At 38.7% G+C, this 20,557-nt stretch overlaps 1 protein-coding gene across 1 annotated transcript; it reads left to right on the top strand.

Moving 5' to 3' along the window:
• Positions 1-3,927: 3,927 nt before the first annotated feature.
• On the top strand, positions 3,928-19,985 carry wasf3a (WASP family member 3a). Its single transcript, XM_079606380.1, has 9 exons — positions 3,928-4,051; positions 6,340-6,528; positions 8,314-8,448; positions 9,004-9,157; positions 10,757-10,874; positions 11,089-11,273; positions 13,584-13,847; positions 16,754-17,040; positions 17,934-19,985. The coding sequence occupies exons 2-9, from the start codon at positions 6,396-6,398 to the stop codon at positions 18,089-18,091; spliced, it is 1,434 nt and encodes a 477-aa protein (XP_079462506.1). The 5' UTR covers positions 3,928-4,051; positions 6,340-6,395; the 3' UTR covers positions 18,092-19,985.
• The last annotated feature ends 572 nt before the right edge of the window (positions 19,986-20,557 follow it).

Genomic DNA, 20,557 nt, shown 5'->3' with positions numbered 1-20,557 from the left:
TCCGAAATCGCACACTTCCAAGTGTGCTTCCGATGACACTTTACTATCCCATGATGCCACGGGAGAGGATTTATGAATGGCAGTGAGGCGAAGCAACTGACGCTGGGAGGTCACATGATAATAACAGTGTGGCGAATGTAGTACATCTGGATTACGTTCACACACACTCATACTATCATACTTTTTTAGTGGTCGTGAAGTAATGACTCAAGGTCCTTGCACACTGAGTCTGAAATTTTCGTATGTGTTTTTTCGTATTTGTGATTCAGTGCCTCTGAATTGTCAAAACAAAGCAGTTGTCAAATTGCTTGTTACCGATAGAAAATCGAACCCGATCCAAAAAAAATTATGACGGAGGCAGTGTGCAAACGTCCTTTTCCTTTTTTTTATCAAGTAAAGCCATTATGAAAATTAATGCTAGAGATAGTACAGTGTACATTGTAGTACATTCGTAAAGGACTACTATAAATTGTACAGCGTTCACCCGGCTTTATAAGCTGTCATATCCACACAAGCTTGATTAAATAAATGTTATTTTTGTTTTGAGGAGGACATTTTAAGCCATGAAACTTGTAGGATGTTTTAATGGCACAAAGAGGATTTATATGTCCAAAGATCAGGGTAAATTTGATTTCTCATGTCTTGACCACTACAGACAAAACCATTGTGTGTTTTTTTCATGCACTGGACAATTTCAAGATGATGAGCTAATTTTCTTCAATACACATTTAATGAAGTTTTACTTTTTTACACTTTATCTAATTCTGTCTGTAGATTTCAGTTACAATATATAAATACTGTTTTCTGAAAATGAGTTTTTTTCTCCTTCACTTCATTAGCACGCACTGCAAAATTTTCTATACTCTGAGAGTTTTTACTCGGGTAATTCACATTTTATTCGTAAAACATGGGATCTTATTTTTGAAGGCTGTTGATCTTTCATGAACCTTCTGATTCATGGATTGATAAAAAATATATGTAAGTACATTTTTTGATATTTAATGTTATTTCCTGTGGCAAAAGCGAATATATTCTTTAATGTAAATGATTTCTGGTTTTGTTTTTTGCCTTTTGCCTGTTGAAATACAAGAACGTTTTCAAAATTCAACCCATGCTATACAGCAGATTTGTAGGATTGCAGAAAAGAGCATATATATATATATATATATATACACACACACACACACACACACACACACACACAAAATAATTCAAACCCTTACAAACAGAACATGTTTATAAAAAAAAGTATTACATTATTTGTAATTATTCACAACATTTTAAAGTCTATCTGACAAAAAGGTTTTCAATTGTTATCAAACTAATAATTCATTAACACACTGTATATAAAGGTCACTGCATTCACTACATGTCAATATGGCTCCATCAGTGTTTTAATGGTCAATACTTCATTTAAAAGTGGTTTGTGCCTGGAGTCAAGCCAACTGGTTCCTTGTCCTTCCCCAGCTGTCAGCGCTGCCCCAAATAAAGCCTTTATCAAGCTACACCAACAGCTTATTAACAGTTTTGCAATGACTTTTAATCAGCTGTTGCCTCAGTGATTTTTAGTGGATATGAAGTCACTTCTCAAGTTCACATATGAAGTCCTTTGAAACTGAGTAACAGTAATTCATCAGTCATTTTTTCCACAAAATGTAATAAACAGAAAGCGTTTAAATTTGCTTAAAAAAGTGTCTTGCTATATATATATATATATATAAAAATGCCACTGATATTTTGTTATTATATAGACCTAATGCAAAGATATTCATATATTCAAGCCCCCATATACTTTTTCGGGCCACTGTATAGATAGAGTACTATATAATTCATAAATATGTTTCAATTTTACATTTAAATCACAATATAACATTGTTTATGTGAATTTCTGTAATCCAGCTGAAGACCATTGTGTTACACCATATTTAAAACAGAAAGGCCCCAGGTATCAAGTGGCTAAAATTGGGTGCAAATTAGCAGATCCTTTTATTAACGTAAATACACTGGTCTGGTTTTATTATAAATATTGATGCATGTGGCAGCATTATTTATATAGTATATATATTTTTGTATGAATATTAACAGATATTTCCTTATGAAAGGTCAACAGCCTGTTGTTAACATGTTAACATTTAGTTTTGCCCTACATTTGAATGACATTGACATATTGATCTGGACTTCTGTGATTACCGCAGGCTAATAAACAGATGACAGATGATGGATCGGCATGTAAAACTATAGTGAGCAAATCAAAGGACCTACATAAATAATAATACAATGGGCTAAATAAATGACAACAGCAATCATAGTGATTATAAAGAAGCTATAAGACTAATTAACTAATACTATCTGTCAAGTCAAGAGCTGAATAGTTGTTACACTCATGCAGTATTTTTCAGGGTAGGATTATTTTAGCCTTAAAAACATTTACATTAAAGCCATGGCTACAAATAAGCTATTTAAACATTTACAGAGTTAGCCTATTCCCTATAGGAATACACTCATGTGACCCACAATGACCTTTTGTGGGAAGATACCCAACAGCAAAATGTGAACGGTAAGATAATTAGCCTATTGTTTTGGCCTAAAGACATTATGATTAATACTGCATACAATCACAGCACTCAAAACAAATGAGACAACCGGCAGCACAGTCTGTTAACTTGTTTACTCAAGAGATATTACAAAAATAAGATGATATTATTGGGTTTTGAGTTTGCACTCTTAAAAATAAAGGTTTTTTATAGTTCACCCAGAAATAGAAAATTGCATTAAAAGGTTCATTAATTAGTCTCCGTCATATCGTTCCAAACCCGTAACAATGCGGGTCCACTGCGTTTGCGGGTCCACTGAGCGTTCCTGGAAGATGCGATGAACTTCACGCTCGCGCTGTGCATTGTGGGATTGACAGCAGACCAGAGAAAGAGTTGAGAGCGTTCGAGAGCGGCAACATTTTATGCAAATATATGCGTAACACCGGAGTAACATCATGGAATACTTTAATGATGTCTTTACTAGCTTTCTGGGGCTTGAAAGTGGTAGTTGCGTATCTGTCAATGGAGGGACAGAAAGCTCTCAGATTTACTCAAAAAGATCTTCAAGTGTGTTCCGAAGATGATGATGAGGGGGTGAGTAGCTAATTAATGACAGATTTTTTTTTTTTTGGGGTAAACTATCCCTTTAATGGTTCAAGAACCTTTAACATCTATAGAACCTTTTCAATGCACAAAAGGTTTTTTATAGTGGAAAAATGTTCTCAAATGTTCTTCTCTCTAAGAAAAAAAAGGGTTATTTGAAGAACTGTTCACTGATAGGTTCTTTAGGGCAGGTTTTTTAATCTTTTAGATATGAGCATCTCTGTGTGAGGGGCGCCCATTCTAAAATGTATAAGGCATCTGGCTTTTATAAACCCTTAATTTATACACATTAAAAATTAATAGTATAAATATTCAAATTGATTTCAGTTACATTATTACATATTTTGTTATATGTATTTTTATTTTATTTAATATTAATCTAATTCTTTTTATTAATATATATATATTTTTAAATATATTTAATAGATTAATAACTAATCACATTTTTAAAATCACATTATTTATTAATTTAATTAGATCTCATTTATTGCTTTACTAATTTATTTGAATCTAATTATTATTTATTATTTTATTTTTTTACAGTTTTTCTCTAGACATTTGGTTCTTCTATGGCATCTCTTCGAGTGTGGAGGATATAATTCATTTGCCTACCATTTGATATAGTTTTGAACTAAATCTATAGAAAGAATTACGCTTACATTTATATAGCTCACCTTTCCTAATTCCCTATCCTGAAACTGTCCCATGACAGCCCGGCGCTTCTCCTCATCCACACGCGACTGCTTGATTGGTCCTCTCAGTTTTAATCTCAAAAGAAGCTTCCCGATCCTGAAATGCGATTGGTGCACAGAACTGTCAATCAACATGATAATCCCGCCCTAATGCGATGCCCTGATGGAAGAGTGACAGACCTCCGTTTCGTCTGACGTGCGTCTGCTTTCAAGACACTTTTGGTAAGCGAACATGTTTTGAAATACATACTCAAAACTTTGTGAAGTGCTTCGCTCTTATAATATAACTAATCGTACATGTTTACATAGTTTATTTAAGGCATAGGTTGGGAGATTAATGGTCCGCTATAATAAACTCTCGTAGCTGTCAGCGTCGACGCGACTCGGAGCAGCGCGTCATTAATGCTGGACGATAACTTACATTAATTAAGTAAGTCCTCAACTTTGCTATCTATCAGCGTTTCGGAGTTGAGAGCGCTTTGCCAACTCCAGTTCCGTTTACAAAAGTACTGGTGATGGCACAGGGATGGTAGTGATGCCATGCTTCTTTGAACCATGTACTGAATTATTATCATATATGATGTTGCTTTTTACAGGGTACAGTACTTTAAAAATACCATGCTACTACCATGGCACATTAAAATAAATAAATAAAACTTAAAAAAAAGAAAAGAAACACAAGTAATTTATTATAGCCTACTATTTTTATAGACTATGTTTGCCTCTGGTGATGGCATATAAATAAACCCCATCTATAGTATATTGCTAATTTAGTATTTTACTTGTTTGTCACGTTTCTCCTCCCACATCTGCATTTCAAGTGTCATAATGTCTTTAAATATTTTAACTGTAGCTTGCAATTAGTTTTTACAAAAATAAAAAAAGCAGAAATGCAAAGTTCTGTCATGAAATGGCGACGGCACAGGCTGATAGGTCCTCAACTCAATTTGTTAGCAAGCGATCAGATCGTTATCTATATAGTGCCGCTGATTGGTTGCTGAGGCTCGCTGCTCAACATTCAGATACTCTGCTTCAGGAACCCTCCACCTTCCCCAGCTCCACCTGTATAGATCTGCTACGGGGTTAATCGTGTATGTTACATACAAAATACATTAACTTTGCCACATCCATAACAATGTCAATCTCTCGTGAAATAAATATTTTGTCCTAATTTTTTTAGTCATTAACAGATAATTAGTGTAATTTAGTACAATGTGATATTGTGTGTTGTGTGCTTTTAGTGGAATGGAGCACTGTTGAGCAGTGAGCCATTGATTTCCATTTGAGTTAATGGACCTTTCCACTATAGTCGCTAACCGAGAGATGCTGAGCAATTACATTTGTGCTTAGCTTCTCCTGAAGCCTGAACCCTAAATATAACTAATGTGGGAATGTGACTTCAAACCTGTGTTATTGATCAAATATTCAATAGCGCAAACATTGAGCCTCGGATTGAAATAAAACTAACATCCATGTCTCAGCACTGCTGTGTTCTGCAGGAAGGTGAATCTGTGTTGTGGATTTAAAGGTTTTAGATTAAGATCATTCCTTTTATTCTACACACATTATTAGTTTCACGCATTAAAGAGTAACAAATGTGTCAAATCTTTTGCAGGGTTCTCTCTCAAATGTGTCATTGGGAGTTAATGTGACAGCGGGTGTAATCCAGAGAGCAGTGTGTGTGCGTGTGTGTGTGTGTGTGTGTGTGCGTGTGCGTGCGTGCGTGTGTGTGTGTGTGTGTGTGTGTGCGCGTGTGTGTGTGTGTGTGTGCGCGCGCGCATCTGATAACTTAATCCCCTGTATAATCTTCTGGTGACACACAGTTACCTTACTTGTTTCTGGATAGTAGGCCACAGAATGAAAATAACATTACACATCATGCAAGCTTTGAAATGAACTAGTGAGGTGTTTATATAACGGTTTACCAAACTTGAGTACACTTTAAAAAAAGTGCACTTTGTAATAATGTCAAATTAAAAGTTTTACCAATGTGTTTTAATAATTTTTTTGTCATGTTTGTACTGTTATTTTAACGTGTTGATTAACATACTGAAGTACATGTAAAGTCCTTGATGATAATTCAACGGTAGTGTTTTAAAATGTCATCATTACAGATGTAATACCAGTTTCAAAAGAAATTACATTAAAATATATTTATTAACATGCAATTAAGGGTCCAAAACCATTACATAAAATTTTCACTTAAGACTTTTTAAAAAAGTATATTATTTCCTCAAGTAGTATTATTTTTAAAACTATAAAGTGTGTGTGTGTGTGTATGTGTTTGCGTGTGTGTGTGTGTGTGTGTGTGTGTGTGTGTGTGTGGTGTCCTCTTGACAGCTGTAGTGATCGTTACCTTATATTGATTCGTTTTTAACATAAATTATATTAAATTGGGTTATTAATGGCACTTTCAATCTGTCAGGTTTATGTTTTAGTCTTCATTATGTGACATTGTGAATGATGTGTGAGGATATTTGGTCTAACTGATCTTGTTTGTGTACTTCCAGGTGCTGAGGTTTGCTGGTGTGTGTGTGTGTGTGTGTGTGTGTGGTGAGGTGAAGCCATGCCGCTGGTCAAGAGAAACATTGAGCCACGGCATCTGTGCAGAGGAGCTTTACCTGAGACCATCAGCAATGAGCTGGAGTGTGTGACCAACAACACACTCTCTGCCATCATACGCCAGCTCAGCAGCCTCAGTAAGACCGACTCGATCATGTTTGATGGGATGAAATAGATTTTGATTTTTTTTAAGCTGCCTTTACAATACCATCATACAATATGTATACTTATTTTCTGATGTCAATATGTGTTCTTTTCAATAATCATTTGACAATTTACCCAAACAGCTGGACAACAAAACAAAAAATACCAATTAAACATTTCTACCAATATTGCCTAAAAAATAATAACAATAATATTTTTTTTAAATATTAGAGGTAGTATAAATAATTAATTGTATACATTTATAAATAAATAAACACAGTTTAGCGTTCTGGTTAAAATCATAATATAGTTGATTCTATATGCAAGTAGTGGCGTTTTACACACACACACTATAAATCAATAGATGGAATGAGATGAGATAACAATGCTTTTTGTACGCTGGCTTCCAGCAAATGCTCTAAAGCTTAATCCCATCAAGTGCAGAGAGAGATCGACAGATGTGGCGCCGAGTGTGTGCATGTTCTGTGGGGTCAAAGATCCTGAATTGGTGAATTCATGTTGCAGGCAATTTCCTGTGTGTGTGTGTGTGTGTGTGTGTGTGTGTGTGTGTGTGTGTGTGTGTGTGTGTGTGTGTGTGTGTGTGTGTGTGTGTGTGTGTGTGCGTGCGCATCTTTATGTTGCTGAGCATGTGATATGTCTTTGTGTGAATGTAGAATGAGATACGCGTCGTTTGATTTGGAGTGAATATTTATGTGCTTACAGGTGTGTGTGTGTGTGTGTGTGCATGTTTCACTCCAAACCCCATCACAGCGATGTAAAACACCAGTGACAAACCACCACCTCTGAACATACTCTGCTTACGGGTGTGTGTGTGTGTGTGTGTGTAAAACACCAGCGACAAACCACCACCTCTGAACATACTCTCTGCTTACGGGTGTGTGTGTGTGTGTACAACACCAGCGACATACTACTCTCTGCTTACAGGTGTGTGTGTGTGTGTGTGTGTACAACACCAGTGACAAACCACCACCTCTGAACATATTCTCTGCTTACGGGTGTGTGTGTGTGTGTGTGTGTGTGTGTGTGTGTGTGTGTTTGTACAACACCAGCGACAAACTACTCTCTGCTTACAGGTGTGTGTGTGTGTGTGTGTGTGTGTGTGTGTGTGTGTGTGTGTGTGTGTGTGTGTGTGTGTGTGTGTACAACACCAGCGACAAACTACTCTCTGCTTACGGGTGTGTGTGTGTGTGTGTACAACACCAGTGACAAACCACCACCTCTGAACATACTCTCTGCTTACAGGTGTGTGTGTGTGTATAGGGGGGCAACTGCCCAGTGCAACAACAATTTTGCCCCCGCCCCACAATTTTTAATTATTATTAATCAATCTGGTGCACTTTGAGAGTTCAAAATGAAAAGCTTCAACCCATATTCGATGTGCAAATTAAACAAAGAAAATTTTAAACATCTTTTAGTTACAGTGTCTGTCTACATTACACTACATAATAATAATAGTTATAATATTATACTTTTTTTTTTACCAATGCAATGCATTACACCGCCACTAACCCAGCGTCGCCAATAAAGCCAAACAAAACGAACGGGCCGCCGATGCACGAGTTTTATGTGTTGCAGTTCTCCAGTGTATTAGATCATATCGGATTATATAGGAGTGGACACACTGCAATGTTGAAGATTGTTGTGCCCTTGAGCACATAGCTTAGCCTCCGCTTGCATCAAGAGGATTGTTCCTGATGTTTTCTGCTTTCTCTAAAGCTCATCTCCGATCTTCTGTCGGTCGTTCTCTTCTTCAATAGGTAAACATGCCGAGGACGTGTTTGGTGAGCTCTTTAATGAAGCCAACACATTCTACCTGCGTGCGAATTCTCTACAGGACCGCGTAGACCGTCTTGCAATCAAGGTCACTGAGTTGGACTCTAGTGTGGAGGAAGGTCAGTCAAGGTCAAAGGTCAAGGATCACATACACTTGACCAGAGAGAGGGGGGCTTTTTTAACAGGATATGTGGTTCAAAATGACCCGTGGATCTCCTTTGGGTGCATTTTAATGTCACCATGAAATTAAAATGACAATTCTTTTTAATTAAATATTGCAGTATTTATTATAAATTTGTACCATTACCCATTAAATTATTGATAAATAAAAATGACTGTCTGTGGCAAGCAACGACATGCAAGTTACATTACGTAAAATGTCAAAGTAAGGTTAACCAAGCGATAGATTTAAACCAGAACCAGTGAAATATTAATAGCATCATACATGAATGATGGGCATCCCCAGGCGTATTTTTCTCAATTTTTCGCTATTCTTTTAAATCTGTGAAACTGATGGTAAATGTGTTAAATGGAGTTACTATAGCATGAAATAATACAACTCATGGATAATACAGGGCATGTATATAACTTTGTAAATGGTGTGTTTTCTCATTCTGTGGAGAGCAGATATTGTGTACTTTGTGTAATAATCTCTCTGTTTCCTTTTTCCACAGTCTCACTTCAGGACATTAACATGCGTAAAGCCTTCAAGAGCTCTACTGTTCAAGACCAGCAGGCGGTGACAAAGAGCAGCACTCCGAACCCCATCACAGAGATGTACAACACCAGCGACAAACCACCACCTCTCAACATACTCTCTGCTTACAGGTGTGTGTGTGTGTGTGTGTGTGTGTGTGTGTGTGTGTGTGTGTGTGTGTGTGTGCTTGTGTGTGTACAACACCAGCGACAAACCACCACCTCTCAACATACTCTCTGCTTACAGGTGTGTGTGTGTGTGTGTGTGTGTGTGTGTGTGTGTGTGTGTGTGTGTGTGTGTGTGCTTGTGTGTGTACAACACCAGCGACAAACCACCACCTCTCAACATACTCTCTGCTTACAGGTGTGTGTGTGTGTGTGTGTGTGTGTGTGTGTGTGTGTGTGTGTGTGTGTGTGTACAACACCAGCGACAAGCCACCACCTCTCAACATACTCTCTGCTTACAGGTGTGTGTGTGTGTGTGTGTGTGTGTGTGTGTGTGTGTGTGTGTGTGTGTGTGTGTGTGTGTGTGTGTGTGTGTACAACACCAGCGACAAACCACCACCTCTCAACATACTCTCTGCTTACAGGTGTGTGTGTGTGTGTGTACAACACCAGCGACAAACCACCACCTCTCAACATACTCTCTGCTTACAGGTGTGTGTGTGTGTGTGTGTGTACAACACCAGCGACAAACCACCACCTCTCAACATACTCTCTGCTTACAGGTGTGTGTGTGTGTGTGTGTGTACAACACCAGCGACAAACCACCACCTCTCAACATACTCTCTGCTTACAGGTGTGTGTGTGTGTGTGTGTGTACAACACCAGCGACAAACCACCACCTCTCAACATACTCTCTGCTTACAGGTGTGTGTGTGTGTGTGTGTGTGTGTGTGTGTGTGTGTGTGTGTGTGTACAACACCAGCGACAGACCACCACCTCTCAACATACTCTCTGCTTACAGGTGTGTGTGTGTGTGTGTGTGCTTGTGTGTGTGTGTGTGTGTGCTTGTGTGTGTACAACACCAGCGACAAACCACCACCTCTCAACATACTCTCTGCTTACAGGTGTGTGTGTGTGTGTGTGTGTGTGTGTACAACACCAGCGACAAACCACCACCTCTCAACATACTCTCTGCTTACAGGTGTGTGTGTGTGTGCTTGTGTGTGTGTGTGTGTGTGTGTGTACAACACCAGCGACAGACCACCACCTCTCAACATACTCTCTGCTTACAGGTGTGTGTGTGTGTGTGTGTGTGCTTGTGTGTGTGTGTGTGTGTGTGTGTGTGTGCTTGTGTGTGTACAACACCAGTGACAAACCACCACCTCTCAACATACTCTCTGCTTACAGGTGTGTGTGTGTGTGTGTGTGTGTGTGTGTGTGTGTGTGTGTGTGTGTGTGTGTGTGTACAACACCAGCGACAAACCACCACCTCTCAACATACTCTCTTTACAGGTGTGTGTGTGTGTGTGTGTGTGTGTGTGTGTGTGTGTGTGTGTGTACAACACCAGCGACAAACCACCACCTCTGAACATACTCTCTGCTTACAGGTGTGTGTGTGTGTGTGTGTACAACACCAGCGACAAACCACCACCTCTCAACATACTCTCTTTACAGGTGTGTGTGTGTGTGTGTTTGTGTGTGTGTGTGTGTACAACACCAGCGACAAACCACCACCTCTGAACATACTCTATAAATGAGTTGTGTTTGTTTGTTTGTTTGATCCAGGGATGACCATATTGATGGAATTAAGTTCTACACAGACCCCTCATATTTCTTTGACTTGTGGAAGGAGAAAATGCTTCAAGACACAGAAGACAAGAGAAAAGAGAAGAGGAAACACAGGGTAAATAAATGTCTATAATGTCTCTGGTAGCGTTTTTGCAGACGTAGTTGGGTTTGCAGCAGTGTATGACTTCATGAGTTTGGCTTATTTGACACATTCACACACAGTTCCTGCGAGTGAAAACTCTCTCAACACGACCCTATCCCAGAGGAAAAAGATATTGCTCAAGTTTTCACAAGCTAAAAGCTCAGATCCTTTACATGTTCTGGCACAGGAGCAGAAGCGGGGTGTTGATGGGACGTTGCCTCGTGAGGTGAAGAAGGTTCGTAAGGCTCATAACCGCAGACAGGAATGGAACATGATGGCTTTTGATAAAGAGCTCCGGCCGGACCATCGTCATCATCGTCACACACTTCGCAGGGGTGTATCGTCTGAGGGCTCGCTGTCTCCAGAGTACAGGTCTGATATTTTAAACCGTATTTATGCCATATTAATCACAAAAAAATTATTTCAACTCATTACTCAGGATTTTTTTTTATAAAATAATAATAATATTAATGGTTACAGTGATGTACTTAGTAATATAAGTGAATAAGTGACTGGGACAATGCAATGCAAACATTAATATTAAAATACACACCGGCATGATATGCACAAGGATACAATAAAAGAATTTTTAAGTATTAATTTAAAGGCATAATGAAATCAAAATGAACAATTCTTATTTTTTTATGGAATATTGCAGTGGTTATTATAAATTATTTGGATACATAATTTATATAATACATTTTTCATTTAACTGTGTGCAGGTATTTGCTTTCACAAGTTTTTGAAAGAGGTTTCTTGTGCTTATCAACGCTGCATTTATTTACGTAATCAAAAACACAGTAAAACAGTAATATTGTGAAATATTATTCAAATTGAAAATAACTTTTCTATGTAATGTATTCCTGTGTTTAAAGCTGAATTTTCAGCATCATTACTCCAGTCTTCAGTGTCACTTCATTCTTCAGTAATAATTCTGATGTGCTGATTTCTACTGCTCTAATATTGTGTGTGTGTGTGTGTGTGTGTGTGTGTGTGTGTGTGTGTGTGTGTGTGTGTGTGTGTGTGTGTGTGTGTGTGTGTGTGTGTGTGTGTGTGTGTGTGTGTGTGTGTGTGTGTGTGTGTGTGTGTAAACCATGATACACTACCAATTAGAGGTTTGGGTTAAGTAAGATTTAAAAAATAATTTGAATAATAATAAATGAATACTTTTATTCAGCAAGGACACATTATATTGATCAAAAGGGACAGTAAAGACATCTGTCACAGTTTCCACAAAAATATTAAGCAGCCAAAACTGTTTCCAACATTGATAAATGTAAGAACCATTATTAATAATTGAGCACCAAATAAGTATATTAGATTTCTGAAGGATCGTGTGACACTTTTTAAATTTGAATTATTCCAAACTTTTGACCGGTTAAAGGTACACTGTGTAGTTTTTTAAGTATTTTATTAGTTAAAATCAATGTCTTTATTCATAAATATGTCCTCATTGTTGTAAAATGACCTCTGCCAATGATCTGACTTATCCTCGTAAGCGAAGAATTTCTTATCTTTATTTACATGGGACGGGTTCCGCCATCTCGAACAACTATAATAGCAGAGAGGGACAAAAAGCACTAGCCTACCTCAACGCGTTTCCACAACGTGTTTTCGTTCAGAGCCAGCGGCACGTGACTGAAACGGACAGGTAGATCAGTGAGAGGCGCTTGTCACTCCATCCATCCATCTTCTTCCGCTTATCCGGGGCCGGGTCGCGGGGGCAGCAGTCTAAGCAGAAATGCCCAGACTTCCCTCTCCCTAGACACTTCCTCCAGCTCTTCCGGGGGGACACCGAGGCGTTCCCAGGCCAGCCGGGGTCCAGCATGTCCTAGGTCTTCCTCCCGGTGGGACACGCCCGGAACACCTTCCCGGGAACCCTCAGCTGACCCCTCTCGATGTGGAGGAGCAGCGGCTCTACTCTGAGCTTCTCCCGAGTGACCGAGCTTCTCACCCTATCTCTAAGGGATCGCCCAGCCACCCTGCGGAGAAAGCTCATTTCGGCCGCCTGTATCCGGCCAAAATCTCCCAAATATATATATATACCCAAAGCTCATGACCATAGGTGAGAGTAGGAACGTAGATTGACCGGTAAATCGAGAGCTTCGCCTTGCGGCTCATCTCCTTCTTCACCACAACAGACCGGTACATCGACCGCATTACTGCAGAAGCTGCTCCGATCCGTCTGTCAATCTCCCAGTCCATCCTTCCTTCACTCGTGAACAAGACCCCAAGATACTTGAACTCTTCCACTTAAGGCAGGAACTCTCCACCAACCTGAAGTGGGCAAGCCACTCTTTTCCGACTGAGGACCATGGCCATGGCGCTTGTCACTGTCCCGGCAAATTTGAAAGGCTGCACTGCACGGTATCTTCATAATGTTGTGTGTCTAGTTGCAGTTTGTTTGAAATAATGAACCTCATCATCCGAAAGAAAACGAGATGGAGTGCTATTGGAAGACCGTAGTTGCAACATGCATTTGAAAAAGCGAGGCGCTAGAGAGCACTATTCGTTTGAATGCAAAATACAATTTCACCGCTAGATTGGAGAAATTCCTACACAGTGTACCTTTAAGTGTATATTTGTATTAAGTACTTAGTAATTATTTTAATGAAGTAAAATATATTTCGGTTCCTTAGAAATCATTATTTGCATGATTTGCATGAATCTTCTTTTCACCAGACCACATCCAAACAACTCGGACTACCCAGTCCCAGCATGCCCCGCTCCAGCCCGAGCTCGTCCCGTGGAGACGGCATCATGGAGTGCTAATGGAGGGGTGGAGCACGAGTACCACAGCATCGGAGGGCCTGCAGGGGTAACTGTGGCTGCTGATGCAGGGTACAGAGTGGCTTTACTCGCTCGGACACATCCAGCTCCTCCACAGTTCCTGCTCCGGGAAAATGGAGTCAATGGAACCGTCATGCTTCCACCAACAGACTATGGGTAATAGCAAAAATGCATGACTCGGCTATTTTAAATAAACAAGATATTGTAGTTTTTCGGTTTCGGAATTTGTCAGAATGCTGAAAAAAAACTTTAGTATTTCCATGCTAGTTGACCCTTCGCAGGGAGCTTGATTGACAGGTGATCTGACCAATCATACTTCGCCATCCGCCATTTTGTCCAACAAAGCAGTCAGGAGAGTTAGTAGATTAACATGGGAGGATTTGAACTTGAGAAGCGGAGTGTACTGACGCCTTTCCGCTGTTAAAACAACATTCCTTCTGATGTTCATTCATGTTTATTTGATGCTATAAATGAACTAGAAGGAAGAGAAAGAGATGATCGGTTCACGAGCAGCTTTAACTGAGCGACACAGCGATCTGTCAGACACATTAAAGAGCCAAAAAACTGTATTTATTGTTTACATTTCTTTTAAAAAATGTCCAAATTGGATGAGACTGAGACTGGGTGAGACTTTGCTTAATATGTTTAATTACAAAAGTAAGCTGGTCTGTCCTGTCTGTCAGTGTGTTGTCAGTGTCCTCTCTGCTCCGCGATGTATTTTTCACTGCTTGAGAACATGGTGTGTGTGAGAGCGGAGTGGCTTGTCGGACATAGCGACAGTAACTAAGGGGGGCGGGTCTTTGCGAAACGGTCAATTAGTGCTGGTCAAGTCTCACACTGAACACGTAAGCAGAGGCGAAGCATTGGGCACTTATTGCACAACTTTATGCAGTGCTCTGACCCGTCACATGCTTTCATTTACAATTGCCAGCATAGTCCGCTGTGATGTGATACTGTCCCGCACACACCGTATAACCATGTTAAGCCATATAACATGCTGTGTAGTGTAGCACATATGATCAATAATCTACAACTTTAGTCTACTCTACGACTATTTCTAGTGCAAAACTTTCTGTTGCATGTTTTTTCTTCAATTAAAAAAAAAAACAGATTAGTTAAATAGTTTTATTTTGTATTTTAGTTTTGTTCTGCTCCTTGTGAAAAAGAAGTGCACTTAATTGTATTGAATGTGGACTTGTAGTGTACTTCAGATCTTATGAGTATATATTTTTTAAACTGTACTTATATACACAGTACACACAATTTTTTTTATTACATCCATACCAACATACCAACACAATTATAGCTGCATAATACAGTATATCCAATTGGTTATACAACACGGAGATGCATAAAACAGGAATAAAGCAAGTATTTGCTTTATAGGCCAAACCTAAGAAAATGGTACCATCTGGTAAAATATATATATATATATATATATTTATTTTGAGGCGTTGCAACAGACTGAAAGCCTATTAACAAAGACTGCATCATTTTATAGTTAAATGGCCCTGGGATTTAAAAAAAGTTTTCAGTTTGAATGGGTTTCAATGGGGACATTTTTGTCCTTAATGTCCTGTGTAACTGTTTTGTGTTACTAGTGTAAAATAGATTAATTCATGGAAATAGGGGTGAAATAGTAAAATTCCAATAAAAATACACACTTGTGCCAAAATGTATGCAGTTGGCATTAACACAGGCAAAATGATAAATAAACAAACAAAGCTGAACAAGACAAAAATGTCCATAAGGACGCTCAAGGGTTAAATGAGTCAAAAGAGAGTTCAGCTAATTGCATTTAAACTAGAACACATTTTCATTTAATTGCAATTAACATGCAGTTATATGTCCAAAACCTTTACATTTAGTTAGCACTGAAGTATATTCTTTTAACTCTTTTAAAATTATTTACGTAATAAGTAACTTTTTATAATTGCATGGGGTGTGAATGCTGCTCTAATTTAAGTTGGAAAATAAATATGCACTGTTTGCGTGTCCAGTGTGAAATGGGCTTTTGACAGCATACCCGAAGACCACCCACAACTCATTCACTAACCGTGTGATGAATATTGCATACTGTTCATGAAATGTAAGAGCAGGCTCAAATGGCCAGTTTCAGATCTCAAAATGAATCTGAAACATGATCTTAAATTGGTCTGGAAACTAAAGGTGTGTTCACACTTGTAGTTCGGTACGCTTGGTTCGTACCAACAAGAAAAAAACTTTTAGCCCTGGTCCGCTTAGCGTTCACATTGGCATTTAACACCGAATCTAAAGGCATAGGGATGTGTTCACAACCTGATTGGGCGGCTATGACGTATATTTCGAGACGGAAATTACCGCACATCCAAAACAATGCTGTGTTCTGGGATAAATGCGCTCGTTGTGTGTGCGTAGCAACATATGATTGTATTCTGACCAGCTGAGAACTCGTATTATATAATGTGTAAAGGAGTCAAAACAGCAGCACACACACGCACGCACACACACGCACACACACACGCACACACACACACACAGATCTGCTGTGAGGAGACGCGGTTCTGACGCCTGTACTGAACTGTGATGAGCAACATCGCCATTATGATGAGAAAAAACAGTTATGCTTGAGCGTTCAGTCCTTTTTAGGGTCCCATCTTGTGACATCATTTCCTGTTTTTGGTTTATTTACATGTCTTTGGTCCGTGTTGTGTTCATATTTCATTCGAGCCGCACCCGAGTTCGTTTGGAAGCGGAGCGAGACTCATGTTTTCAGCGTCTCTCTCCTCTTGTTTGCTGCACCAGGGTTCAGATATCAGTGTTCACACTTATTCAGATAAAGCAGCAGAGCAGAGACAGAGCAATCGCTCAAGGGTTCGTTTTAATCCAACCAAGTGTGAACACACCCGTTGCATTTACAAGGTTTACCAGTGAGCTCTGGAAAAACCTACAAAGTGGACCAGACTTCTATGCTAATAGTCAAAAGCCTCTATCCAATGACCATGTATGCTGGTTCATGTACAGGTTACTCGGAGAGGTTTCCAAATCCTATGTTTTTCCCCTTCTCTCCATCTCTCTTGTAGTATGATGGAGTACTACGCCAGTTCAGGCCCGCCGCCTCCTCCAATGGCTCCCCTCATTCCCTCGGCACAGACGGCGTTCGCCTCACCTCCAGCGACTCCTCATCCTGGACCAATCACATCTTCCCTACGGTGTCCTCTTCCTCCTGTCCCGCCTCCCGGACCGGTTTCAGGTCCTCCTCCTCCTCCTGCACCTCCACCTCATCCCGTCGCACTCGGAGAGGGACGGAGACGCTGTCTGAAGCCCGTCACAGACGCTCGCAGTGACCTACTCTCAGCAATACGCATGGGTAAGTCCAGTGCATACTTATAAACATACACAGGAGAGTGCTGAACATTAACATGACTACAGTACTGTATACAGTACACTTGTGACAAAGAAGTGCAATTTAGGATGCTTAAGAAAATAATATACTTAATGTAATGTTTTGTACACTTAATTGCAATTAAATTAAAATCTAATGCAAATTTTTTTGACTAAACTTAAGTACATCTTTGTCAATTCATAATTATTTCTAGTCTTTTAAATATGATTAAAGTGTACTGCTGAATGTACCGACGAGCTTTCATAGTAAACTAAAATATACTTTTTAACGTAATTTCTATATATTTGTAATGAAATGGAATATCACACTACCGTTACAATTATAATCAAGTACTTTACTTGTGCTTTAGTATATTAGTCAACACATCAAAATAAGTACTTCTTTAAAGCAAGACAAAATATTATTTAAAGACAATTATTTAAAATGTACTTGAATGTAAAACCTTTAATTTGATTTTACAAAGTGCACTTTTTAAAAGTGTGCTTAAGTGTCATGAAAGTGTTCTCTTTTTAAGCGCAAGTGTATATCATATATTAGTTGATTTTTTTTAAATCAAATACTCATAAGATTTGAAGTACAAAACAAGTGCACATTCACATAGGCACATATGATACAGTACATAATTGGAATTTGGATTAACCAAATTTGATTAATATTGTAGCTTGGATGTAAATGTAGAAGTCTATGTTGAGTCATATGATTAATTTAAGTAATTTTTAATGCTTTTTTTGTTTAGTCCAAACTCTGCATCTACTATATAAGATTTTAAGAGTGTCAATGCTATGCGCAAAACAAGTTGGCCCTGTGTACTGTATAGGCTACTGTACATGTGTGTGTGTGTGTGTGTGTGTGTTCAGGTATCCAACTAAAGAAAGTACAGGAGCAACAGGAACAGCAGGCTAAAAGAGAGCCGGTGGGGAATGACGTGGCCACTATACTCTCTCGCCGCATAGCCGTGGAGTACAGCGACTCAGAAGACGACTCAGAGCTTGATGAGAATGAATGGTCTGACTGATTATAGTCAGACACACACACAATGGTAGAAGATTAGAGACCTTCCTTGTAAATATGAAAGTACGTTCACCTTCAGACACCCACATATAGTTGATTATTAATTCTTTCCCCGCCAATGACAGAATTTTCCGTCGTTTATGACCAGAGCCGGACAGTAACGGAGTACATTTACTTGAGTACAGTACTTAAGTACAATTTTGAGGGATCTGTACTTTACTCGAGTATCATTTTTGGGGAGTACTCATGATTTTACTCAAGTACATTTGAGAGGCAAATATTGTACTCTTTACTCCACTACATTTCTATCCATAACCGTGAGTACTGAGTAACCGTTACTTTTTCTAAAAAAAAAAAAAAATCTCGGAAACCCTCAATTAGTTGTTTCCCTCTCAAACGTGACTGGATTGTGCAGGCGCCACTGATTGGGACAGCCTATCAGCAATCACCTTTCAGAGGTGTGGTTCAGAGGTGTGTCAGAACATTGCTATATTGCCTTCTTTGCTGGTTTAGCTTTATTGATTTGATTGATGAAAAAACAGAGAAACTCACATGTACACACAATTGTTAGTTCAAATGTGGGTGCAAAAATCCATTAAAACTCTAGCAGAGGTTTGTCAGAGCGTTGCTATTGTGCTATTGCCTCGTGGGCAAGTGCGAAATGTTAAATAAAGCAACGTGGTAAAAAGATGAAAATTACTTGATTTTACTTTCAATTCCTTTTACATTCTCCAAGGTATTCACATTAACATTTTTCATAACTCCATGTAGGATGTTTCTGTACATAAATGTAAGCACTGTGGCAGTAGTAATGCAATATTTAAAAAATGTACTCTTGTACTCTTGATACTCAAGTACTTTAAAAACAAGTACTTCAGTACTTTTACTTGAGTAGACATCTGACTGTAGTACTTTTACTTGTACTTGAGTAAAATTTAGCAAGGGGTATCTGTACTTTTACTCAAGTAATGAAGCTGTGTACTCTGTCCGCCTCTGTTTATGACACAACGCTTCCTTGCTAATGAGAGAATTATTCGGCAATCCATGTTTTCACCACTATACGGTAGGGGGCGCTATTACGCATCTTCTGATATCTCTGTATCAAAACACAGATGAAGAAGAAACAGAAACAAGAGATAGAAGCTAACGCATATAAATCAAAACTGCCTAATGTTACAGAGCGAAATGTCGACCCAGGACGAGGTACAGGACTGTGAAGCGTTGGGGTGTTGATGACTCTATCATTGTTCTGAATCCGATCCAGAGGATTTTCAGCTTTTTGTTTAGATATTCATACAACAAAATATTCTGGGGCCCACGGAAATTTTGTGAAAATTATCAAAAATCCTGGCACTGACTGGCAACTAAAAAATAAATAAAAAAAACTGGCAGGGAAAGAGTTAGGAATGGCGTCAATTTCTTAAAGAATGTTTTAGGGAAGCTTTGAATAAAGCCCAAAACTATCTGTACTCAAACAAGCCTAATGTCCATGTTACAGGAAGGAGTTATTTAAAGTTTTGATTTAAAAAGACTTTTGGTACAAATTTGCAACCATTTGTAAATCAAATCATTCAAAATGTCTAAATTAAACCATTAGCAATCAAGGTCTTGTAAGAACTTTACATGATCTGCAACGGGGTTGCTGCAGTATTTTATATATTTATTATTTCAATATTCTTTCAAATGAAGGATCTGCTAATGTTATTTATGTTTAATATATATTACTTTTTCTGTGTTACCTCTTGTACCTCAGCTTGTACCACAAAAAGTTTGCGTGGGAAAAGTTGTATGAATAACTCTCTCTCTCTCTCCATGCTTTTTTGTTGCAAATTATTTTTTGATTAACAAATGAGCTTTCAAACAATAAATGTGACATCTAAGCAGAATATGACTTCTTTCTTATTTATGCCAAAGTCAAATGCTTAAGTGATTAAAATGTTCTCCAGTCCAGAGTAAAGCTGTGAACTTTCTGTTGACCACCAGATTTATAATTTCTTAATGAACGAAATCTACAAAGAGGAACAGCAAGTCTTTCAGCACAGAAAATGGTAAGGAGAAAATTATGAAATGGTTATTTGAAAGGGCATTGCGCGCGTTCACAAGAGCGCCACGACGCATGGGTGTTATGTTGACGCGAGAGCAGATGTTGTTGTGTTAAACTTAATAAAATTGAAACCTCTTGGGTCGTATGGATTACTTTTATGGTGTCCAGTGTCCTTACTACCTTTCTGGAGCTTTAAATTGGTAGTTGACAAAGCTCTCAGAAAGAATTTATCAAAAAAGGTCTTCATTTAAATGAAATTTTGTCCTGAAGATGAACTAAAGTCTTATGGGTTTGGAACGACATGAGGGTGAGAAATTACAGAATTTTCACTTTTGGTGAACTATCCCTATGGCTAAACTAAGAACACTAGTATCTGTCTCTATATAAGCGACTACAACCAACACTTGTCACTCTTTGGGTAAGGCC

This window comes from Phoxinus phoxinus, assembly GCF_949152265.1.
Source record: "Phoxinus phoxinus genome assembly, chromosome: 3".
Classification (NCBI taxonomy): domain Eukaryota; kingdom Metazoa; phylum Chordata; class Actinopteri; order Cypriniformes; family Leuciscidae; genus Phoxinus; species Phoxinus phoxinus.
The sequence above is the reverse complement of the archived record's forward strand: the minus strand, read 5'-3'. Positions and strand labels throughout refer to the sequence as shown.